At 37.7% G+C, this 26,700-nt stretch overlaps 1 protein-coding gene across 1 annotated transcript in view; it reads right to left on the bottom strand.

Annotated features, from left to right (window-relative positions):
* GRID1 (glutamate ionotropic receptor delta type subunit 1) overlaps positions 1–26,700 on the bottom strand; it is a 559,848-nt gene that overhangs the window by 86,610 nt on the left and 446,538 nt on the right. Inside the window, exons 7-8 of the mRNA XM_075025535.1 lie at positions 16,167–16,328; positions 14,741–14,860 (exon numbers count right to left, since the gene is read on the bottom strand). Of these exons, the coding sequence (XP_074881636.1) occupies positions 14,741–14,860; positions 16,167–16,328 (282 nt within the window). The remainder of the gene's footprint in view (positions 1–14,740; positions 14,861–16,166; positions 16,329–26,700) is intronic.

Here is a 26,700-nt window from a genome sequence, read left to right on the forward strand (position 1 = left end):
TTCTGGTTTTCTCACATCCCTGTATTGCCACTGGGCATGGTTTTTTTTTCTCAAAACTCGTATCTTTGACAGCATTAGTCAGCACACCAAAGTAAAACAATCTTACTGCTATGCTTTTTCCACCTTTAAATGTGTCCATAGAAAGACCTCAGAATGCCCCCAGAAAAACTGCTTTTTGTTGACTTGTGTTTTTTTTAAGTGACTGACAAGAAAAGCAGACTCTAATATGCCACAGAGGAAAATAAGATACAGTGAAATCTATATATGCATGTATGCATGTATATGAGTTTGCATATTTTATAATCTTTCCCACAATTTAAAGACTCAGCATTTTTATGTACATGGTTTACAGCAACAAACAAAAGCAGAACATCTATATTTGCAATTGAGCATACTGAGACATAAAAAGTCTGAGATACCCAAGACCAGGCATGGCATACTTCAGAGTAAATATACATCAGGAAGGCAACAGAACTAGTCCTGATGTGGATTTCAGTAGAGATGCTGTCAGTCAAACCAGTACTTAATTCAACAGACTTTGCCAGCTTGCTCAAGGTACAGGCCAGCTGGAGGTCCCTTCCTCACTAATCACTGCATGCCCAGGATTCTGGGATTACTCAAATTAGCTGCCTGTGCTCTTGGTGCACTCCCCCACTGGTCTTCTGCCTGGGTCTATGCCCCACTTAATTTCCCATCAGGCATTTTGAGATGCCTATGGAAACTAAAGAAATTCTGGAACTAAGATAGCTCACACTAACAGACATCCCAGTTTCTATCCTGGAAGATGTTGCTAATGCTTGGTTTTGGTGATAGGAAGGATGGGGAACACCACAGGATTTGAAGCAGTGACAGTGGGCAGGATCATGGCTGTACACAAACACGTGAATGGCTTCGGGTTTAAGGTGTGTTAATTTCTAATGGAGAAGGAGGAGGAAAGAAAACAATCACTTCCTTTGCTCATTGATCTGGAGCAGCACGAATGTGTATACTGGCTGGACTGGGCCATGCGATACCTACTGAAGCAAGCAGAGCTAGAGACGTGAGCACCTAGAAACACCTAGAGTGGTGTTTCAAAATCAGACTTGTAATACCTCACTTCAATGGGAAAGTCTGCCTCTACAGAGCCTTGCTGCTGGTCTGATCCCGAATTTCCAAGTCTTGGAAATACTCATAATTACTAGGAATTCAGAACAGACAGAATTTCTGAAATAATTAAAACCAGAGAGGCACTAGGTACATTGATGTACCTGTTTTATACCACCTACATCTAGAAAGTTAATTCAGCTACAGGAAAAGACATTTAATCTTTGCTGCAGCCTGACTAACTACCATGGAGCAATGAGGATTATTAATGTGGGCAGGCTGCGTTGGGAGACACAGGAGGGAAGGGAGCTAAAGAGATCCTTGCCGCTCCAGTTCCTCCTGTCCTTCCAGGAGATCCCACTGACTCTTTTCCTTTGCTTTGTAAAGGGTGAGAAAACAGGGCAACTTACCTTCAAAATCCGGTGTTAATACTCAAAACACCTACCATAAATCCTCCTGTACAGAGACACCAGCAAAACTAGTACAGGGTCTTAAAGTACCTTTTGCTCAACATCTGCGAGAATAGAGGAAGATAATCTGGCAGGCAGCAGGAGCAGCAGACAGGTGAAGATCCTTTCTGAAGTGCTTTAAATGGTCAAAAATCAGACTGCACTTGTTCTCCTCAACTGAAGCCAGAGGATATGTATCATAAGGGCAATCAATGTATTTTAAGCAAGGAAATTTGCTTCCTGGTTTTATTAAGATAAAATAAGGGCAGCTATAGCTCAACCTATAAATGTGGTGAACTCCTATGACATTTTATAGCCAACTTGTGCTATAAAGAATGTAGAGAATTAACAAAATTTGCAGGTAAAGTATTGTTTCTTGAACAAGACAAAAAGCAACTAGGCAGCACCACAAGCATGCAATAAATGCAAATAAGAAACAGATGACTGCTGCTTGATGCTAGGCAGTGCCAGCAGACTTCAACTTGATGTGCTTCACATATGTCAGAGAGACAGACAGGAGGGGAATGTCCAACCTCATTCTTTCCACCAATATTGACCCTTTCCAACTAGAAAGCTTCCCTTAAGATGAAGGTTATTTATTTTCCAGAGTCCCTCTGTGGCAGACGCAAAGGTTTTAGTGATGGTGGCTCTGACTTTTCGCAGATGACTCAGCTATCAGATAATAATTACTCTCATATCCTCATCAGACTGTCCAATATTGAACTATGTTATTTATACTCAATAAATTCACCTGAATGATCACAGCAAATCAGCAATGGGGAAACGGTGTGATATGCTGGGATGTTGATTGTCCCTGCCCCCATGGCTGGTTCAGTATCATACCACCTTGAAGCACAAAGGACGTTGCTACAGAGTTGTTTTGCCTGCAGCACGCTTGTTAAAACAGAGCACTAGCACTGTGGTAAGCTCTCTCTTCTGAACCTGAAAAATCATAATGAATTATACTGAAAAACTAATGTAATTGCAATAGTTGTTCTAAAGCCAAAACTACTTAATGCCTTAAAATTTTGATTAATTCTGGAAAATGCCTCTCTAGTCTAATCTAAACTCCTTTCCTTATGAAATCTGCCTCTCACCAAAAGCTGAATATATTAATGAAAGGCAATCCAATACATATTTTCCATTTGTTCTTCTCTACTGGCTACAATAAATGACTTTTTCACTGCATCTTGGGAATGGAAGAAATAGAGAAAGATCATGGTACGCGGATAATTAAAAAGATTCAACAGGAGTCATCCTGTATAAAGTGTTATGAAGGTGATAAGTCACGGCAGACATAGTAGAATTGATAATGCACAGAAGTCTTGTAATACCACCCATAGGCAAAATATACAGAAATATATTACATAAATAATGAAAACGTATATGAAAACTTCTCCCTTTCTTCTTCTGAGATTTAACGCTAGACATTTCTTAATTTTTTTATTAAATCAAACCACAGTTAAAATAACATAGTTCTAGATCTTGGAACAATTCATCTGTCTTTGCCCAAACCCGCTATCGATATTCAAAATAGGAACAGAGAGGAAACCAATACTGATTTGAATTCTACTCCATCATATTGATTTGCGGAATGGATGGCATCTATTTAATCTCTCAGTTCATTGTACAACTATATGTTGTATTGTAGTAAAAAGTTGTGGTTAGGCAGCACAGAGGAAGGACTGATCTTTCAGAGCCAGACTGCACACAGGGTCACACTGAATTGCTTGCAGAAATAGGGGAGATCATGGCTTCCGTGGGGGCAAATGACCATCCTCGACAGAGAGAAGCTTCCAGGGAGCAGGACGCAGTACACAAGTGAGGACCACGTAGCTGGGAATTAAACTGGGGCATGTGTGAGAGGAAGAGAAGGAAACTCAGAGAGCAAGCCCCCAACATAAGAGATTCAGCTTGAGATCCAGAGAAGATTGGACAGTTTGTTTTAATTAAGAAAGCCACTGAAATGCCCTGTAATGACAGCCACACTAGAGTAGCAGACTCTGTGGGCTGTACCCTAGATTCAGATTCACTCTTTCGTTTTAAGCCAGCTCAGCCAGCAAATCTGTGTTTTCTGCTTCGCTGGTTACTGTGTTCCTATTTGTGTTCAAATGAAAAAAGAAGCTCTAGATGCTGAATGTCCTTTCAGTGAGTCTATCAAGGAAAAGTCCTCCTCTGAACACTCAGAAACCAATCAGAATTAATGAAAAATAGTAACAGAATCTCACCACACTTCCCTCATGCTCATAAAGTAAATATTTTGTGCTCTCTTTCGCCCTCACTTGCCCTAATAAAAACACGGAGTAACAACCCTTATTTCTCTTTAAAATTTCTAGTGAAATTACCTTCTAATATCACCGAGCAAGTTCAGAAAACCTACCAAGAAATACTTCACTCCCAATTATTTATTTTAGAACTTAGGAGAAAGGAAAGAAAAAATAGCAGACAAAGCTTCAGATTCAGCTCCAGAAATGAGCTGCTCCCTCCTCGCGTTTGACCCATGAGCAGCAGTGTTTGTTATACCCAGCCTGAAAAACATTCCTCACACCTGATCCACAAAACTATTCATCCCTATCTTAGCAAACACCCTGGAGAAGTCCCAATACTGAATGTTCTCAAAACTTAGAATTTGATAGCATTTTTCTGTCAGGATGGCAAAACTACAACAGCAGGTTTCTGAACACACAACCACATGGTTTATGTATTACACAATAATAATATAGTTAACTACCTGGGCAACTCTCAATATAACAAAACCATAGCCTCCAGGTGCTACTGAAATGTAAATAGCTACAGTGGCCCCGTAGATTGGTACTGAATGACATCTTGAATGAGAGTAGAGAGAATGAGAGAGCTCAGTTTAGATCCAATACAGCTTAGACAGCAATCTTGCAAAGTATCTACTGACTTATGCCTTACTGTATTATTAATCTTACGGCAGAATAAATTGCACATAAATCTTTAAGAAAATTATAGATGGTGCTAGAACTACTCAAACTAAAATGTTCTCATACTATTAAATATCACCCATGCTCCTAGTTACTGGATATTAGCTTTTTTTTCCTGCATGTAAGCAATTGCCAGTTCTTGTACTTGTCTAGGAGTACTTTCTGGTAAGGGTCCAGGGACTAAGTGCTTCAGTACCTTCAGTCGCCTGTCTGCCCAAGCACTGTATTTGGAAAGCTTTAGCCTGCTTTGTAAAATAATGCCTATTTTTGCACACTGTCAACCTTGTGTATGTTTAGGTAACAGCCCTTACTTAAAAACAAAACAAATGCCCAAGAACTGATGTCAGCCAGATACAACCCACAGATGGTATCATCTCAACTATTTAAAAACATACCCACTTCTCTCATACCGTTGTAACCAAATTTTATCAGTGGATAAAATTTTAAGAATCTGAGGCTTTACAACGAACAATGCAGGGAGATATAGCGGTCAACCTGCTGAAACCAATAATTCACTTGACGGGCTGGTAAAATCACCAGTCTGTTAGTTAACTACGTAACACAAACAGTCACCACCACTTTCACCACAGACACATTACCCCAGAAATCAGCACATGTAGGAAAAAAGCATTTTCCTCCCCACTTGTTTTTGCCAGAGTTTTGTGACGGTGGGAGAAACAGCAGGACCAGGCAAGATGGTACAGAAACTTCAGGCACAGCGGGAATAAGGGCAAGTACTGTCCTGAGTAAAGCACTAGGAAGGGACCTTTCAGTAGAATTCCAGTTGAGAGGAATTTACTGTTATAAGCAAGCAAGCCCTCTTTCTTCTCCTTAGTTGTCATATTCAGGGAAACTGACCTTGGCAAGCAATTTTAAAGCAAATAACTGGTGTCAGATTTAACTATTTTTATGCTGTTTCTTTTCCTAAAAGAAAGCCTGGATCTGGCTACTTGTTTCGGTCAATAATGAACAGCAGCACATTTCTCCTTAACTCCTCCACTATAACAGAGAATCCCTGGATTATTCTTTTTTTTTTTTTTTTTTTACTGTTCATTACATCTGCTTTCCAACAAAGCCCAATACCTGCAAGTTCTACAGACCTCATCAATACATTCTATGGGACTTTTTGCAAGTTACCTTTTCATAGAAAAGTTACTGTTGTGAGTGAAGTAGATGTTGGCAGGCTGGAGCTGGTTTACTACATTAAAGAAGTATTCCGTTTCAAAGATATTTACTTCATGCATTTGAAGAATTACATGATCATAGATAGCATCCTTCATCCAATGATCTCAAAGCACAGTACAAAAGTTAATAATGAATACGGAAAGAGAGTTACATCACTGGGCTCTTCATGGCATCTTAAATTCATAGGCAGAATACTCGTACTGGCATCCTGCATGCTTTGTGCTCTGTACAATTCTATTTATAAAAACCCAATGGGCTTAAGGCATGCAACCAGATGATTCTGCAACTTGCAATTTAATTTCAGGACAGGTATATAATTGTTCATAAAAGAATTTTGACTGCAAAGGTGATTTCACCACTTGAGATAACCAGGCTTCAGCTCTTCTACATGACACTTCTGTCTGGTTTACACTGTACTAACAGGATGCTTTCTGAGCCTGCCCTGTCTTCACGAAGGAAAAGCTGCGTGCAGGGTCACTGTCAGCAAAATACACCTCTTCTTTGTGATACTCTACTCACCATTTCAGATCCAGGTGTCATTTCAGGTTATTAACATTTTTTTAAGCTCTGCATGACCTGGAATCCAGCCACCTAAGAAATCACCTCTATCCCATTTTCCATTCAGTCTAGTGGCAATTGTATTTTTCACTTAAAATAGCTAGGGCATGGCTTCCTAGGGCAAACAGGGTGATTCGTCTGACAGATTCAACCTCTGGAAATTGTTCCCAATAATCTCCATCAAAAGTGGATTTTGGCAAGCTTCAGTATTCAAGTGGTTTCTGTTGTCAGGGGTTTTTTTGCCCCTTGGACCTAAGTTGAATTCAAATGTGCCACTGCATTTAATAGCTATTTCAGCCTATGGCAACATACCAACAACTGACTTTTTAAATAATGTCCATATTTTTTATTATTATTGTGTTTGCTCACGTACCTCTTTTATGCTGGAAAATACTTAAAATATATGTATATATTAATATATATTGATTAAAGAAATATATTTTGTTGCTAACATACAACTTAAAAATGTGTCCTGTTAGCAATCATATTGTGGGGGAGCTCTATTAGATGTTTTTACATCACATTTATTAACATATTAAGACTACAGACATACTATAATCTGATAGCCTGTTACATAGAAGTCATGCTCAGAAATATTCCATTTTGAGAGTTATATCTATGCCTGATACTGTCTCCATTCCAATAAACAAGTTTTATTTTGTGACATCTGTGTATTTTACCCAAGTTTATAAATTCATTCACTCCTACAGCAAGAGATACTGTGGTACTGGACCAGGCATATTTTAGAATTCTTTCCTTGACATAGGCTCACATTGATTATAGATTGTACCTATTTTAAGGTAAATCTGAGTGTTTTCTGTGTGGTCTGAAAACAGAAAGTCCTCAGTTTAAAGGTGGTTCTGCCAGGAACTGGAACACCAGCAGGCAATCTCTGCCAAATACTGTTATTTCAGTGAATTAGCCAATACAAAGAGGTTTAATCAGAGCTCTGATGCCCTTTTGCATGTATCTTTCCAAAAGAGTAAGTTGAGGAATTAAGGCTATTCTTTTTTTAAGTATAATGAAATTAAGGAACCAAGCCAAAGCAATTCAGATAGTTTGTGGCAGTTTGTGACACAGAAGTTCCTCATGTCCCACATTTGGGCTGACCGCTAAGACATCTTGCCATTAAACTTGGTTTTGAAAACCTGCATGTGAAAGTGTTTACTGGTATACAGTAATATAATCTGGCATGAAATGGCAGAAAGAGAAGCAAAAATAGAATGGGAATTTTAAATAACTTCTAATTCTGTTGTTTATTTTCATAGAACTAAACAGAAACCATAGAATTTTGTCATTTTTCTTTACAAAACTGACGTAGCATGACTAAAGAGCTTAACTACCTGTATTTAAACATCCACTTTTTGACACATTGAATATATCAGAGCAATATACAGATGAAGACAACATAGTTACCCTGGGTTTTAACATTACTGCTGAAATAAATGACTTCATAAACTATGCTTGGCACCTACACGGTTTTGCAGTTTACCGAATGGTATAAGATAACAACAATAATTTGAAGAATTAAATGCATTTCAAAAACTACAGAAAGGAAACCGTGCACGGTCTCCCTCAACATACAGTCCTTGCAACTGTCCTTGACACTGAAATCATGCTGCAAATGAAGAGATGTTAGAACTCCTTAGTTTATGTACTTATGAAAACCAAGATCTGACATCTATTGGATTTGTTAGTTAAAATAATTGAGCTTGCATTTTGGTATTATCATTAATATTTTTCAAAGGGATTTTGCTAAACAGACATTATGCTAAAAAAGCTAGTCAGACGCTCAAAAGAAAGTTCTTCTGGTTTTGGTGTGATTTTTAAACAACCAGAATGATTCAAAGATATTTCTTAAGGCAGGAAATAAAAAAAAGACAGACTGTCCGTCTCTTCTGGAGTAGTGGGCTTATTGCCTTTGTTCAAGGTTGATGCTGTGCAAAAGAGAATAGCAAATAATCCCTGCCTTTGGATTGCCAAAAAGGTAAAAAGAATTTATGAAGCTTTTTTCAAATACTTTCTATTTTCTTTGCTGTCAAGCTCAGAAAATCTTGACCTGTTTCCCTATGGAAATACATTTTTCTTCATAGTGTGCACACTTAAGCACAGAATTCTTCATGAGCTGAGCTATAGAAAGGGGCTTTCTCTTCATCCTATTCTCAATGTCTCCTAGGATCCATCAATAAATTATAGGAGTTTTGATGAAAACTCCATAATTAAAGATGTAGCTGGTTTTAGAAGGCTGATTTTAATACTCCTAACATCCCAATTTTATGCAATATTGCATACGTGTTAAAAAAGGAGCATGTTATACCCAAGATTCATTATAATCTGGTAAGTATGACACAGTATGTGGCTTATGAATTAAACAGAATTTCTAAACATACAGGCAGTGGTGCATGTGGGCTGTGGAAACTTCAGCAGCGTCCTAATTGCTGTAGGTATCCTGGCCCTGCTCGTAACTCAGATATAGCTGCTTTTTAAAACCTAGCCTCAAGCTTCACGCTGTGAAAATGTCATATAAACAGCCAAACAGTCTTCCAAAGGAGAAGACCAGCATTATCTTATGCTTGGAGGAATTCCAACTGAAATTTGCAAGACATCCCTTTTACTCGGGGTTGACACTGGTATAATTTGTAAATACATACAGCATTTTGTTTCTGCAAATACAAGCAACAGTTTATGCAAAAGCATGGATTCCATTGGCAATGTTGTCCAAAAAGTAAAATAAATTTTAAAAATTTAAAAAGAACTACGTATGACACATTTGCAACAAAACATGCATTTCTAAACTTGCTTACCTACTTTTCAGCCAGTGAGTGTAATAATTCAGCTATAATTTTATATTGAAAGCATACAGAACATAAAATATTTTAATTACCAAAAAAAAAAAATAATTGCAGAACTTGGGCAAAGAGGGACCCAACTTCATTTCAGAAAAGCATTCAGGTTCATCACATTTCTTCTCTGGTATTCTTCTATAGTTTAAAAATTGATCATAGCCATTTCCTATATGTTTAGCTGTAATTTTCACCATGAATAATTCAATTTATAGAATTTGCAAGGAATGCATTTACTTTTATTCTTCACATCCATCTTGTACAGGAAATTACAACTAAAAAATGAAGGAGTTTTATTATTTTGAGTAAAATACTTCAGATTTTTCTTCAGTTTGACACAATGAATTTATAGGGTGAATTACAATACTCTTTTTCCAAATTATTTTACCATGACACTCAATCAACTCAAGCAGAAAGAGCAAGTTAAACCAAAGGCACATATGTGGAAATTGTATTTTACCCAAAATGAGAGGACTATTGCCCGTCCCTTTGCAAGATAACAGGGGATCTTTAGTGATCACAAGTAGCCAAAACTTCAGTCTTACACTTCCGCTGAAAGATACCTTGGCAACAGAGATCAAACCAAATTACTACACCCAAGTGCATGCTTATCAAGTGCTCAAACAGGAGGCAGGCATCTGTTTTACAGCTTTAGTTATGTATTTTTCCATATAAGTAAAACTGATTCAATTCCAGTAGTAACCACCTAAGATAATTCTCTTCAGGATATATCTTTTAGAGGCATATGACATGATTTGGCAATACTCTTGCAGATGAAAGCACTTGATACTGCAGACACCTAAAATACAGTTCCTTTTTGCAGTGAATAAGAAGCATAGGATTTCTCATCATGATAATGACGAGATTCTCTCTAAAAGTAACAATGCCAATTAAAGCACTGTATCAGGCTTCAAAAATGGGGTTTCAACAACTGTGAAGCATATCACAAAACTATTTGCAGTGACTTCTGCAATCTGCCTCAGAAGTGCTGGAGGAAACAAGTATGACTGCTTATGAAGCAAATGATATTTCAAGAAAATCTAATTTAAAACAATTAAAACATATCAACTGACAGAAATGAATAACCAACAGTGAACGTTATCATTTTGAACAGAATGTTTCTTATGAAATACAGCATGTGTGTAAACCATTAATTCTGCCTTCATTACAGCCAGCTTGGGAAAGAACTGCAGATTGCTTTATTAAAAATATGATCCCTGTCATAAAATAAACAACAACATCATTTCACACTTACAGAAGATCCTCCTGCCAAGGATGAAGATGAACACGCATTATCTAACTAAGCCTAATCACATCCCTTCAAGGGCAGGTAGTTGTTGTGGTGGTATTCTCTGCATACATGGTCAAATGAGAACAAATAGGCTTACACCTCAAGGGCTCACCGTGAGTTAGTGAGTTGCTAGGAATACCACCCTGGAGTCCTGACTCCCTTATTTTTGCTCACACAGCTGGATCATGACACTATTATATTGTGTGGAATCCACCCAAGTGCAGAAACAGAAGAAACATGAACCAGCTCAGATGTTCTGAAAGGTACAGCAGGGCTTTCATTAATAAGAACTAATAATACAGATGGTCAATAAGGAGGGAATTAATGTAGCCCTGACCTCCTTTCCCACTTCATGTCCCTCGTACTGTGGAAGTGGTACATAGCTGTCCATGACAATTCCAAACAAGCTCTTAAGGGGTGGTCTCTCATACAATTACGAATACACAGTTTTTAATAGTGTGATTCAATTTCTAAATGTTTTTGCTAGAGTCCTTTTTTTCGATCAGACTTCAAAACTTTGTACAAAGCAGGCAAATACTCTCAACTCCATCCTACAGATGGGGACAGCGAGCCAACGAAGCAAAACGATGTAATGATCACCCCAGCCACTGCCAGTGGTGGGAATGAACCAAAGGCTCAGGAAGCTTAAGGTAGATGACGTAAAAATGTAAACATACAAGAAAGTCTTTATGCATCCATATAGGTGAAAAAATAAATTCATAAAGGACTAATGAATAAGAAATTAAAAGAGTGAAAAAAAGAAGCATGTTGGTAACTCTAAATTCAGAGGAAGACCATTCAATGGTAAGTAACCCAGCAATTACAGCAATTAAGGCTGACGCTGAATTTGATGCATACGCCCTTAGTATGGGAGGTAGACAGAAGAGATGAAATGAAAAGAAAGGGGGTTTTATCTGCTACAAATGCAAATCCCAAAAGTCTCAAAGGGTTTTGAACATAATAGGCTATTAGTCTCATTCCTTCTGCTCCATATGCTTCACCTGAACATTTTATACCACTTTTCCTTGTTTTTCCAAGTTACACTTCCTCTGTGTTTCTTTCATTCTTTCTTTCACTCAAATTTCATTCAATTTAAAACATTAGTGTGGCATCAGCTATTAAAGTTTCTTACTTTTTTCTTTTTGGTTTATTCTGTTATGTTTTATACTTTCTACAGTTCCCTTCTCTCTTTATATCCAGTTCTTTTTTTTTTTTTTTTTTTTTTTTTTAAATATACAGATACTTAGGTTGCTATTTTTAAAGATGTTTACAGACATTAGGAACATAAAACATACTGGCAATCATCAAGCACTAGGCATTTAAGCCTTTTCAGTGTCTCTGACAGTCTTACCCTTCAACTTCCAAATGCCCTGATAAGTCACCACACCGATGTCTTTTTTTAAGCATGAAAACCCATGCTTTCTCAACTTCCACATGCACACAGTGAATAGAAGGCAACCACCTGAGCCTCTGTAAAGCAAGGTGGTATACCTTAAGGGACATACACTGTTCTTTTATGTTTAAACCAAAGAAATTAGAGCATTTTCTGAAGTTTCCCTTTCGCTAACGTACGCCCAAAGGAAAAAAGAAAAGACACACACAAAATACACAAAAGCCACTATCAGCCTTTACCACAAATATATGGTGTAAACTTGTGGAATAAATGAGAAGGTATACTAAGTGAGAAAATACATATATTTACTTGCACTGATAACTAAATCACAGCTAGTGGAAGGAACAATTCTCTACAGAAAGACCAGATCTCAGGGCAACTGGGAAGACTTAAGATGTCTCTACAGAAAGGCCCTGAAAATTCCTGCCAGATGTGGGTTACTATCTTGGACATCCTCCTAGGAGTTCTTCTGGTGGAAATGATCCCCAAGAAACTTTATAAGGGATGTTGAGTATTAAAAGTCCACTAGCTTTTGACTGGATTCCCTCTAAGGCTCAACACTCAATGTTACAGTCTTTTGCCCTACTCTGCCACAGATCTTAAGTCAAGGGCTTTTTGTAGGGTCAGGGCAGGGATGAATAGATACAGATGCTCTCCATACAGAGGAATAGAAAACCATGCAGAAAGAAACCTCTGTTTTGCACCTCCACAGCTAAATCTGAGGAAAGGCTGATACAGAAACAACTGACAATAAATCAGAATTGATCTTTCACTCAAGTAATATAAACGAGACAAGAATGACTTTCTGAGCTTTTAGAAGTAATTCTGAGCTGTAACATATTTTTGCTGCAATAATAAAAAGTCAGGCTGTCTAAATAATTGAATACCAGTAGTTCCATGGTGATGTTGCTCTAAGAAATATCATCCTTCCAAGTTCTCCTACAGACTTCTCTAGCACATTGCTGACTTTTTACTCTCTCTATATATTAGGCTAAAAGTATCATTTTCAGAACCTAATTTTAGCTCAGAGTAGTACTCTACAGGCAGGAGCTTTTTACCCATTTAGAATTATATGCCCTTTCATTTTGGGAACTGTATAACGTTCTGCATTTAACATCCAAAGGGTTAAGTCTTCCTCTATTAATCATCTAATCCCAAAGTAGCACATTAGGGATCAAAAGTGGTATATCAGTTTAGTCATTTTAGTCATTTTCCCATTTAGTCATTTTACCTATTTCTTTGCCTTGTGGTCCCTTTTGAGTAATATTGTAGCTATCTTCACTTCACACATCTGGATTATATCTCAATTTGGCCAGTGTGCTACACATACTGAAGTGAGAGCTTTTGTATATGTGTTACCATATTTGAAATGTACATTAGAAAAAAAGTAATAATGTATACTCACACATCATCATTTCCCTTTAAGGCCTCAAACCTGCTCTGAGTGGTAATCATGCCAATTTTACTGAAAGGTAAATCGAAGCATAAAGTGGTTACGTGACTTACTCAAAGTCACTTCGGAATTCTGTAACAAAATGGAACCAAACTCAAATGTCCCATGGCATCCGTCTGCTAGGGATAACGCAGCCCTGAGGTGACACTCATGCTTTTCTGTAGTGGCAGCTGGAAACACAGTAGGATAGTCCACAGCATCTCAGATGGCACTGGATACTTCTGGTTTGCATACTTGTGCATAAAGTGAGGTGCATACTTCTGTTTAGGGACTGGAATTGCTTCCTAGACCTCCTAAGCCATTTTATTGAATAGGCAACACTGTTTCCAAAATTAAGATAATTTTTCATTATTCAGGTAATGTTTGGAACTTAGACTTCCACATTTGCAGTAGAAATCTTCTAGAAAATAAAGTGGACCAAGAAATAGCCTTTTCTGGTCTTTACAATACAGGAGGGTGCCTAGCCAATCTGAAGTCTTCAGAGATATTTTTTGGCAACAGAAGTTTCTCAATTATATCTCCTGGAGCTTTATGCATTTCAAATACTTCTCTTTCTTCTGTTGAATTTCTAATAGATATTGCAAGCCTTTGGCTCCATGTCCAGAATCCCTGTGCCAAATTAGACTCTGAAAGAATCTCAGGTTTAGCTGTTTAAGATGATAACGTAAACACAAGTTCTTTGCTTGTTTTTACATTTAGGCTCGGGTAATTCAGGTGAATCAAAACAAAACACAGAGACCAATGGTCAAATGAAAATAGAAACTGTCACAAATTTTAATTCTTTGTAGAATCTTCTTTGTTTGGCTCTGCTTAACGTAGAACCCATTGACCATACAGTGGTAACATCTGTATTCAACCGGCTGACCAGTTTAGGGACATTTTGTAACTTGGTTTCCAATCTGAACCTCCCTGTTCAACTGAGAATTTCAGGTGTTTTCAGAGAATCCCCTCTGTATGAACATATTCAAGGTAGCCTTCTCAGCCCGTGACAATTTATGTTAGTAACCCCATGGAACCACTCTAACTGTCTTCTAATCCTCATCAATCCTTGTTCCATCAGCTACCATTGATAGGCCATCCTTTACTTTACATGATATAACATCATCCATTTTGGAAATTATGTTCTCTAGAGGTTTTTTATTTATTTATCTCAAACTCTTGCAGCAGCTATACTTTGAAACATCTTTGTGCGTTTAGGTAATTTATATTCTCAGTGAGCTTCCTTAGTTAAGACAAGTACCAGTTATATCAATTGTATCTTAACAACAAAATACATGAGCAGAATTATGCAGTTTTCACTATTATGTTCACAGTATTGTTATGGCACTGCATCATTACTGCACATGTGGAAACAACTTGCAGGACTCCTGCCTACCAATACAAAATTAGCTTTTAAGATTTAAATGTGTAAGACATTAGAAAATATTTCTCTTACAGTAAATTTCTTCTGTAGTGTAGCACTAAACATTCTCCTGTGAAGTAGGATGTATATTATTTAGAGGAAAACAAAAGAGAGAAAGAAGCAGCTTATCTTTACCCTCCGCACATCTTTGCCAAATGTTTCGCTGTAGCTAGTGCCCAGTATTTCAAATTGAACATAGGGGTTGGCGCCATCTTCTCTGAACTCCATAACACCAGTAAGCCCAGTTATATGGCCCTAAGGAAATAAGTTTCAGAAATTTTAGAATAGAACAAATTTGCCTTTATAAACACTCCTCTTCATTAAAGGTATGCCAAATCTGCTTTGAAAATGTTTACAGTGAGCTTAAATGTGGCAATTACATGTTCTTCAATAGCTCAAATATAGCGACAGACAAAAGACCTTTTTCTTTTTTTTTTTTTTTTTTGAGAAAATTAGTTTAGCACTAACACATCCACTGCATATTGTGGAAAAAAGCCACCAGGTCTTCATTGTTCACAGAGACAGACCCCAAAGAAAAGGAGAAGGACCTTAGTGGACCGTGAGACAACAGCCCTTTCAGTGTAACTGAGGGCAGCAGGTTCAGTTCTGGGTTGAATACAAAGGCATGAACTCCAAGTCCAAAAGAAAGAGTATGCCGGCTGTGCTCCCAAGAGAGGCAATAAAGAAAAGATAAAATTTTAACTATTATTAAAACCTCTCTGTGAAAGTAACATGGAGTTTGATTTGGGGTTTGTAGCAAAGAAGCTTGAAATGACACTAAAGTTTCAATTAATTTAGCAACAAAGGATGGTATCATTAGGACTGGTCAGAGCATAATATAACACTTGATCAAATTGCATAACTTTACCAGGGGAAAACCATATAATCAATAAATATGGGGAAACAGGTATTTTTTCCAAATAATTGCTAAAGTTAGTATAGTAAAAAATAAGTACTCTTCCCACTAGTATTTGTGATCAAATAACTTTCATACAAGAAGTTACCATGCATCTGCAAAGCCACAGTACTGTCCATATTTGAGTAATTCAACATGCTGCAAGACAGTGTAACTGTTAGTGACAACTTAGTTGAATCAGATCCCTTTTGCTCTGCTATAGTACACAAATAGATACTTACCAATGCTCAGCTAACTTATGAAGCTAGTTGAGCTGTAGTAAATGGAACATAAGCTTTACACCTTGTCATAGGTTGGCCCCTCAAGCTCTTTAAGTTCTTCTTTGGGGAAAATTGTTATGACGCATGCATACATCAATTTGTATGACTATTCCTAATCACTCTACCTCCACAGAAGATAGCTATGAGAACAAGAGAAGTAGCACACACACCGCTGGAGCAACACTGCAGTGTGTATTATTTGTTTGTAATAAATCATTCGCTTGTTTAATAGCTGTAGATCATTCCTGGTAGTTGTAAATCACTTGCTTGTAATAAATCAAAGAAAAGTTGCATAGAGGTCAAAAACCTCTTCAAAAGCTGATCTCAAGTAGCAATGAAGCGACTCTTTCAATTGCTCACACAGTTGTGGTTTGTCTATTCTCACCTTCTTAATAGTCTCTAGCATGGATCGTCCTCCATTCCAAGGTTTGGTGGATTTCCTCATGCAGTTCAGACTTGCCATGCTGTGCCATTTCCTGTCCTCCAGTTTTCTGTGGAAAGCATTGGCCAGCATGAGCACACTGTCATACAGGTACAGGTTGGAAACCTGCAAACAATAATAAGAATGAGCCTCTCTGTTTGTAAGAGCATCCTTTTGAAGAAACCATGAAAACCAGCAAACAAACAAAACAAAACAAAAGAGGACACAAGTGAAAACTAAAAGCTGGGTATTTTTGACATGTTCAACGGTCAAGGCAATTCAGACAAATACCAGTGGTCACTCCCACCTTCTTTTCTGCTTGGCACCTGGGCCCTTCTGGCCAAGGGGCTCTGGCACACTTGCATTGCCTGTGCCTTGCCTACATGACTGCAATGCAGTGCTGTAAAGATGGAAGAGATCACAGTTCAAATACAAACTCAAGCTCTAGAAGGAGTACAGCTATCTGTCAATGAGAGACAAGGATTGCTACTTTGTCAGTCCTTTCAGCAAGGAGTAAAACATAGGATGGAATTAAGTTCTTGTTCTTTTTGTTCATTGGAGCAATCTCCTTGGTAATTTCTGGCACACAAAAATATAATACTAATGCAAATGTTTACAACTGAGGGAAGAAAAATGACAGTATTATTTTGGTCTTATCATCTCTCTCCACCAAATATACAGGAGACTGGTTACTATTCTACTTTTTCTGGAGCTATTGATTTTAGCCTCATTATTTTTCAATTTATGAGAGAGAGAAAAAGAACAATAATTGACGACAAAGGCTCTAGTAAGAACACCACCACACTAGTAATGCTCAACTATGTGTTTCACTTTTCAAACCAAGACATGGCCAGCAAAACAAGATCAGATCTTTGACATGCAGCAGTATCCACTGCAAGTGGTAAAATTTTAGTGGGGGAAGTTGGCTGAGAGAAGTGATTTAAAAAAAATAGATACTCTCTACCTGTTTCCAGAGTTTACATGCATTCTTCTTCAAACCTATGCACAGACTCAGGTGTATTGATTTACTCTTTACTAAACTCAAATCTCCAGCTAGCATCAGTTGCCAGATACAGCTTTTTTAATTATTATTAAAAAGATACTCTCCTAGCTGAAGGCTTTACTCACGGTGATCCATGAATTTGCCATTTATCTTTTGGATTTCTCTAATTCACCATAGAAAATAGTGCCTAGCAACCAGGAAAGGGTTACATGTGGAAGTTAATGCAGCTGCATACTTCCTATAAAAATGTCACTGAGCTGTGAAAGCTTAAACTTATATTATTATTGCATCACTGGCTCCAAGTAAACTTCTGATATCTTAGGATCCTAATCTTCAGAAACAAAATGTTTCATGTTTCCTAATCTGCAGTTTGACATAAATTGAGAACCTAGGTGCTTTCAAAAATCTTCTAGTATAAGTAAAACTGAACAAAAGTTATATGAACAAAAATTCATTTTGAAAGAATCAAAATAGGAAGAAAATACACAAAAAAGAGGTTGAGGATACCCACTTAAATAAGTGATGTGAAAATAATGCAAAAGCTATGAGATACTATCACTGGGAATCTCTCCCATCTGGCATTGCCATTTTCTTTCCCTTTTCTTTCCAGCTTTCCTGAACAAGCGGTCTACATTCCCTATATTTGCTATTTTATCCAGTTAATCCTTTTCCTTTTAAAAGTTTCCAAAGCAGCTACTTTGCAGATTTCCTCTCTTTTTAAGAACAGTAAGTAGTTAAAAAGTTATTGAGAGTCCCAGCAACTAAGTCTCTTCTGCTTAGTTGCATTTGTCTCCCTACTCTGCAGATACTTTCCAACCAACTTTCAAATAAAGCAACCAAATGCATCCCTATTATTCCACAGGGCACTTTTCCTCTTCTGTGTTAAGCTACTCTCCACCAAACAAACAAACAAACAAACAAAAATCAAAACAAAACCCTAAACCCACAAAATAAACCATCCCAAACCACACACCACAAAACCCACTTGCTTAGAAATAGATTTTACATGCATAAGGAAAAATGTCATTTCTTATGTGCCATCATGATCCTCTTTGCTCCCCACTGATTTTGATTTTATACCCCCACTTTTAACTGACAACTGATTGCCTTCTGCCTTGGAACCACCACAAATCTGAAATGCTTTGCATTTTCTCAGTTTGGCAGCGTTCTTTTTCAGTTCTGGAAAACTGCAGCCTCATTCCAAAAAAACAGTTTGCTCGGTTTGCTAGCAGAGAGCTCTAGGGCAAAATAGAAGATGTACTTGGGTAAACTGCTTTCCTTCTTTTTCTACTTTTTATGCTTTTAGAGAAGCCACCACCGTTCTGCATGTATAATGGACTGAAAGCTTGAGAGAACTGCTTTTGAGGATCTTGGCCTACATGACCATGCATCCAACTCAAATTACCATATGCTGTAGAGCAAAACAAAACAATCCCCTGTTTACCAACCTAATCCTCATATTTCAGTTAGACCTATAATGGATTTTGTATCACCATTGTTCATTATTTTGTTTGAAAGAATGACATAAACAGAGTGACAGCAAGAAAGGGTCTGCATGAGAGGAGTTTCCCAATACTTACATCCTTCTGTCATACATCTGGAGATATGTACCAAGGCAGAAGAAAAGGTTGTAGACAACACAGCAAGTTACTTTTTGCCATGGAAGGAATATTCTACACATCCTGTTGTACACACTTATCCTCTAGTATTTTGCCACTCCAGTTCTATTGAAAGCCTTGTCCGAAAAATAAGTATATGGTACTTTTTAATCAGCAAAATTCCTTTTTTCATATAATCATACTAATGGAGTATTTACTCCAGTAAAAATGACATGCATACATTACTACATTTTACCCCCTACTTACTGAAGAGTCAATATCCTATGGAAGACTAAGTTGAATTTTATTCACACAATCAACACTTTTTTAGAACAGAAAATAAGCAAGCTAGGAAAAAAACAGCAGCAAAACCTCCACAACAGAGGCTGGATTTGTAATATTAAGAAAACCAATTCTCTTTTTTTAATATTTTATTTGTACAGTCTGCTAGTTCATACATAAATTAACACAAAATATACAAGTCCACCCTATTAAGGGCAGGACCCTTTAAAACTTATAAAGCATGACTCAAAGCATCTGGTTTTGCACAGTGATCAAAATGCAGAGTGTAGACAATGTGTTTATTTAAAACAAGAGAAGGCAGGATGTACGCATGATAGCACTGGTTTGGTAGTCCTCTAGGTCAAGAGACACTTCTTCGAAGTGCAAAAAATAATCAAGAACAACCAAAAATATCCTGGTAACTTAGAAAATGATGTCCTTTTGATCCTTCACAGTGTGCAGAGCAAAACCCAGCTCCTGAATATCCACAGTAGTATAAATTGGATATCTTTGCCCAATCCCAAATGGGAACTAGATTTATGCTAGAAAACTGAATTATGGAACCAGGTCTAATCTGATGCCTGACTAGTGTTGTGTGAGTGTAGCTGAACAGTTGATTCCTTCAATACCTACAGTAAGATACATTATTAAATTACTGTGAGGTATATTTTTATCTTCTTTTTTCCTAGTTCCTTTCTGAGGTAGGAAAATAAGAATAAATTCCTCAAATATGCTCCTCTTCTCAAAATAATATTCACTTTCTACCTGAATTCATTACTGTGTATGTATTTTCTTGTAGGAAAACGTTACTTAAAACAAGACACAGAAATTCTGGCCTCATCTTACAGTAAATCCAGGTCTATAGTAATTTCCTTTATTTTCTATTATATTCATTTTAATGCAGCAAAACCTCTGCATATGTACCAGAATGTATTTGCAACATGAGTTTGCTGTAACCTCCAGAATAGCAGTGCTGTGAAAAGAAAGAGTTCAGCGGACAAAGCCTATATATACTTGTTACTACAACTGCACACATATTTTAACTTTCAGCTAACTATCAAATTCCCTCTGAATATAAAAATGACCACTGAAAGGGAATTTGTGAGATACCCAAGGGATCAGCTATACTCTGTTTCCACCAGTGCTGTCAGAGGCATGAGAAAATAGTAAATTTAAAAATTAGTCTTCAGGTAGCATTCAGAATTGGTAACAAAGCAAGAAAGAAGAAAAAACAAGGCAATGTACTTGGCTACTTTGGGTTTTCCAAGCTCTGGAGCATTTTTTATTTCCCCTATTTATACATTCACAGGGGGAACAGACGAGAGAAGGACATATATCTGCCTGCAGGGATTCCCCTTCACATAACAAAAATTCCTAGATTAGAACAAAGTGTTTCATTTCTGTCTTGTTTGGAGGAAGAAACAGCAATTTTCAGTTCCTCTTTCACTTCATTGCTGAGAGCTGTAAGAGCTGGAGCTATTGTTACCGAAATGCTTTTTGATCTACCTGCTGTAAGAATGATGGTGGCTGTTTCACTAATATACTAAAGAGTATGCCCTGTACATGAGTAACTTTAGGCATGTTCTGGTATATCTTTTGAAAATTGTTCCAGACTTTATGAACCTTTATTTTGCAATGAAGAAAAAAATCCACTATACACTAGTAGAGCAGAGCAGAAATTTTCAATGAGAATGGAATTTTCTCCCTATCACATTATTAAATGTCTTTTTATAGAGGTTTTTATGTGAATTTCATGAGATTTTCCAGAGTGATTTTACTTTTAAAGTTCTGTATGAAGGTAGCTTTTAGCTCCTTCAGAGGCATTAATCATCGAAAAGTGCTCTTCTGGGAAGGCCAGCAAGCCACAAAGTCTGACCCCAACTTCCGAGTTGCCGGCAGAGCCAGAAGTCTAGCCAGACAAGACCGCCGAAGAGACCAGCTGACACCCAGATGCCACCGCTTCAAAAACTCATTCCCAAGCTGGGCATCTGTACCCTGCTGCTGCCAAAATCACCCTGTGAGTGGCCACAGCGCTCCGCTCCAAGGATGAAGCAGATGGAAGAGGAGCTCAGACCGAGCGCAGCCTGCCAGCAGCAGAAACGCTTGCTGCCTTGGGAGCGCTATCACTGTGCTTGTGTGTGCACACAGCAGCAGGCCCCAAAACCGTGTTTCAACTTTCAAAGTTCAAGTACTGCCAAACGCAGTTACGCACTTGTCTCTCTAACGACAGGATGCATCTTACTAGGAGCAGTGAAGATTGATGGCTTATTTGTGGTATACCAGCGTGCTTACAAGGATATTGTTAGAATGGAGAGACTGAAAATTTGACCTATTTCATTTTCTTAAATTAGTTTGCAGAGCCCATTGTGCGACTTTGCGTTTTAAATACATGCTTCACTGCTCATGGAGAACAAAATCACAGCCAGCAGTCTGGCATTCATGAGAAAACCAGAGTCAAAAAACAAATGTTCATTAAAGACTCAAATGTCAGCTTCAAACTTCCAAAGGGCTATTTATTATCACCGAGGTAAATGAAAGCCTAAATAAAATTTTCCTAAAACCACAGAAAAACAGACCTCAATTGTATATTTATTCAAGCCTTCTGACAGTAAGGAATCTAACTAGTGTATTATTTAGCGCTTTGCCCATTCTAGTTTTAAGTATCTCAAACAATGGGGCTTCCAAAGATTTCTTTGGAAGACTGTATTCAGAATCCTTTTTTTATTGATAAGCAGCTTTTCTTTCCTTTTCACTTTTTTTTCCCTTTTTACTGAGTTATACATCTCAGACCACTTTTCCCTACCTACAGTTTCTATTCTCTGAATGCTCACTGTCCTTCAGCTATTTATTATGAGTATTTATCATAATCATGAGTGTTTTCTTACTCAGTATGTTTTATAACAACATGTTAACAATGATACAGGGCCTGGATCACCCTGTAACACTCAAGCTTGTTAGCTGCAGGCATTGGCTTCGCTCACTAAACGTCTCAAGAATTTGGCACAGCTAATACTAACTGTCCAGGGAAAGTCTAGCAGGAGACATTTGAGAAAGAAAACTGAACACAACTGAGTCAGACAGGAGGACAAGAGGTAATATTGGAATTGCAAAACAGAGTATAAGATTAGCATTTTATCCTATCTCATTTATAAATAAATAGGGGTGCAAATTAGGTTTCAGAGGCAATAAAAAAAATGAAAAATGGAGGTATTGACCCTTTCTTCTAGCCACTGTTGTCTGCTCCCCGATAGAGCACTGAACAAAAATGCAATAAAATAATTATGTAAACAGAGAACTCCAGCAGTCAAAAGAGGTAGTCTGAGCAGAGAGGAAAAGCTGGCTCCGGAACTCTGGGGTTCTACCCTCCAGAGTGCTCACAAAATCCCACATGGCCAGCAGACATCCACAGTCGTTGGGGGTTTTTTTTAACAAATTCTTCTGCTAATGCACCTTGTGTAAAACACATGCCATCGGGCTTCAGGGAGAGGTTATGTCATGCAGTGGGCAGCAAGTCATTTCAAGGATACTTTTCATTCATGTTGTACTTGGAAACAGCTTCACCATGACTGAACATCTGGCCAGATGTCCAAACTAAACTTTGATAAAGAGACATGCAAATATAGGTTTGTAATGAAAAGAAAAGAAAAAAGTGGCTCATCAATCCTTTATGGGAGAAAACAAATGCTTTACTAGGGCTTAATCAATATTTACTCCCCCCAGCAGCACTTAACAGCTGTGTAATAACAGCCATGTAAATAAGTCAAATGAGAGTAAGGCTATTTAGTTGGACAAAACTGCAGGATGAGGCCCTTGAGTTTAGGCAGCCAGACACATCTCCAAAAAATAACTCCACTTACAGTAGTTAAATTGCAGTCATTTCTGAAGAGAAGACAGTTCATAAAGAAAAACACAGCTCTGTAAGAGCAACTGCTAAGAGATGCTTACAAAGATATCTGATGGTCACGTCTTTGAAGAATGAAATTTTGACATAGAAAGAAGAGTAGCTGTTTCAATGAATACCCTCCCACACTTCTCAACATCTTCTCTTCAAATACGTCAAAGTGATGCCTGGAATAGTTCTTCAGTAGAGAGGTTGGACTCTGAATCCCGTAAGAAATAACCTCATTAATTTCATGACACAGTTTGCTGGGTTTTCTTTTTGCCTTTTTAATCTTACTATATATTTTGGACCATGCTAAATGATTTCATATACACTGTGTCCTTGTAATATGTTTTAATATAAATAGAATCTCACATAGACTGAACTTATTAACTGTATAAATGGTAAATATGGGAAGAAACAAACTGTAATGGGAATTACATTTCTAAAGAGAAATCTTTTCAGAAACATCAACAGAAAAAAAATTGATTTTGAGTTTATGAACACATAATGAACAACATGATGAAAGAAAAAAGATCATCAAAAATCAGGTTTGTAGGCAGGCTTCAAAGCTAATATTTAAATGGGAAGATTTTGGAAAGAAGCAGGTTATATATTAAAATTTCTTCAAACTGAATCTGTAAGACTGCATCTGAAATGAGCTAAACAGTTTAATAGCGGTAATCCCACTAAACACCATTCAAATGCCATGCAGGGATACATACCAGGTCTATCTAGGCCTAACTAGATTTAACTATAAATCCTGAAGTGCTTCAGTATTCTCTCTCCAGATGAGGCAATACTGACAATGCTGATAGCCCAAGCCACAGGATAGTCATCGCCAGTGGAAGACAGCAAGTTCTAAACTGTATCTTTTCCACTTACAAAGAAGTAAGAGAGATGGACACAGAAAATCATATATGAAGAATAAGAAAGAGAGAAATGTAGTCCTCTGAAGTCAAATGAAATGACCAAGACAAGAAACTTTATAAAGCTTTTTCTCCAGCTGAGGCATAAACCCAGCTGGGTATATTATATGTGCAAGAAATAAGGGCATGAGCAAAATTTTGACAAGTGGGTTGATGGAATAAGATTGGATTTCCACAAAGCATTCAGAACAGATGAGTTTTTAGATGAGCTTGCAGAACAGCCTGATCTTTAAAAGTCTGTCAGAACGCCAAACTGGGACAATCACCTACTGAAAAACAACTTTCCAGGATACGGTACTAAAGACACTGAGAACAAAATCATTCCAAAAAGATTGTCATCAATTTAGCCAGGAAAAAATTTAATAATCCATGACATAAATATTGCTTTCTTTACCAGCTTGTTAAAAATGCTAAATTCTCCCCTATAAAAATCTTACAGCTAGAGGCTGACAGAGATTAGCTTATTCTTCTTCAAAGTCATTAAATAAATAGTTAACCAACAATAGCTGGCAAGTTACCTTGACAACAAAGAATTATTAATATGAGATTGCCCAACGGAGAATGAGCCAGGGATTTCTAAACCATGGTGTTAATCAAAGTACTTCAAAGCAACGCAAGAACTCGGTGCTGGCAGGCGGTCACTGCCTCTGGTGGATTCATGCAGCTTGACATGGGGCTGGGAGCTACTGCAAGCCTCTGGCAACAGGGGTAATTTAGTGATGTACTTCTGTACAGCAAAAGGTCAAAACTATTTTTTAAGCAAGAAAAAGGAAACAGAAGATTGGAAGTACCTGAATTGCAGGACCATTAATAACATGTCAGTCATACTTGGAAATTAATATGAGCTGTATGCCCAGAAGGTGTTACGTTAGATGTTTTGGCAAAGCCTATGACAAAAAATGCAGCTACGGAATGCTTCAAATATAACTGCACATGCTAAAAGCATCCTATATTCAACCTGTAGAAACTTAAAGACAACACAGTATATACTGGCGGCAGCTGATTTGAACAATCTCAGATGTGCCCTTCACCTTCATGATATTTCATTCCAGTGTGGCTGGACATGACAGTTAGGGAATCAACTTCCAAAAAGCAAACTTTATACCTCCGCGCTTCTTTCTATCTCTTTCTTGTTTCTAAGTTCATAGAGAAGGAACTAATGGGCAAAACATAACATTACTCTTCCATTCTCTTCAAGACAGTTTCTAAGGTGGTATAATATTTCTGAAGATAGAAACCGAGAACGTTTTGCTTCTCAAAACCCACATTTGGGAATAAGTAGGAAGAGGGCCCTTCCTAAAGGGTCCTTGTCAATTAAATTTAGTAATAGTGCATGAGGCTGTTCATGCTAGCAAACCAGTTACTGTATTAGCAAATAAGAACTTGCTCAGAGAGGTCTGTCAGAGCCCTTCAGATGAGTCTCTGAATTAGATTATGCATAAATCAGCATTGGCAGCAATACTCAAAATCCTGCTGCAATGTAAGATTGTTCCCCAACGAGTGATTTGTTGGTGCAGGATAGATCATTTTTGCAACATACTGGAAATTGTTTTGATCCTCTGAAATGCATAGCCTTTGTTCTCATTACAGCATATCTCAGAGTTACTAACAAAGATCAAAAGTGTCTTCTCTTTCCAAGCCAAGATAGGCATCGACTTTCCCCTGTGCAGAAAGAGTACACCAGTGCTCAGAACTGCAGTGCACGTGAGTGGCATTTCCCAAACTTTGCCACTGCTGTGACAGAACCTGAGTCAGCAGAGGTTCTCTTCAAGGAGGAAACACCCATATCCCTCACTCAGAGGATTTCAGACTCTGCAGCTACAACTTTTTAGTAGGGGACAAATAAGCAAAACAAACATCCTCATCCATGTGTCTTGGAAAATCTTGACCTATCCACTCCTCTTCCTGAGAATCCTCCTACCTCTCCGGGTTTCCCATCAGCCTCACACCTTGCTCTTCAGAAGCTCTTCCAAGGCAGCACATGAGTTCCCCTTGGAAGGACACCTCTGCCCAGACGGCCAACAGCCCGCTCCCCACAGCCTGACCGAGCCCTTTCTAGACTCACTCTAACACATAATACCCACGCTTGCCAACTCACAGGCTCGGCCACTGTGTCCTCACTCAACCCATCTCAGGCTAAGACTAAATTTGCAATAAAAAGATTCTAATCAATCTTATAACTCTCAGTCTCACTAAAGTTTTCAGTTTTATCCAACAGCTTCAACAGTGATACAAATGAGATTCTTAACTGTGTTTAAAGTAAATGAGAAATACATGGAGTCCTATTGAAAGTCCAAGACCTGTGTTTCAAAATTATTGCACTATCCTTGGAAATAGCACCTAAAATTATATATAAATTACTGCAAGAAAAAAATCCGATATCTGGGATAAATTGCCAAGAAATCTTGCGATGTTGCTTACACCACAGTCAAATCTGTTACCAAAATCTGGAACTTGAACTAGTAGTGCACATTTCATATGCTCAGACAAGTATCAGCTGCTAGAGACTTCTGAGACCATTGAAATGGGACAGACTGAATACATCAGCTGGATTCAGTCCATTTAACTAAATATTAAATGCTCCACAGGCCAATACCTATCAGAGTTCTGTTATTCTCCCAGATTAACTCTTTCACAGCAGATGTTTAATAGGCATAAATATAATAAGCAAGTAGTAACAGCACAAGACTATGATAGTACAACTTTTTCTTTTTTTTCAACTAGAAGAAGATTCTTAAGAGAATGAAACATGCAAAATCAGCTCAGAGTTAGTGCAACCACTTGCTGGTACTTCATGGACATAACA

This window comes from Buteo buteo, chromosome 4 (genome assembly GCF_964188355.1).
Source record: "Buteo buteo chromosome 4, bButBut1.hap1.1, whole genome shotgun sequence".
Taxonomy (NCBI): domain Eukaryota; kingdom Metazoa; phylum Chordata; class Aves; order Accipitriformes; family Accipitridae; genus Buteo; species Buteo buteo.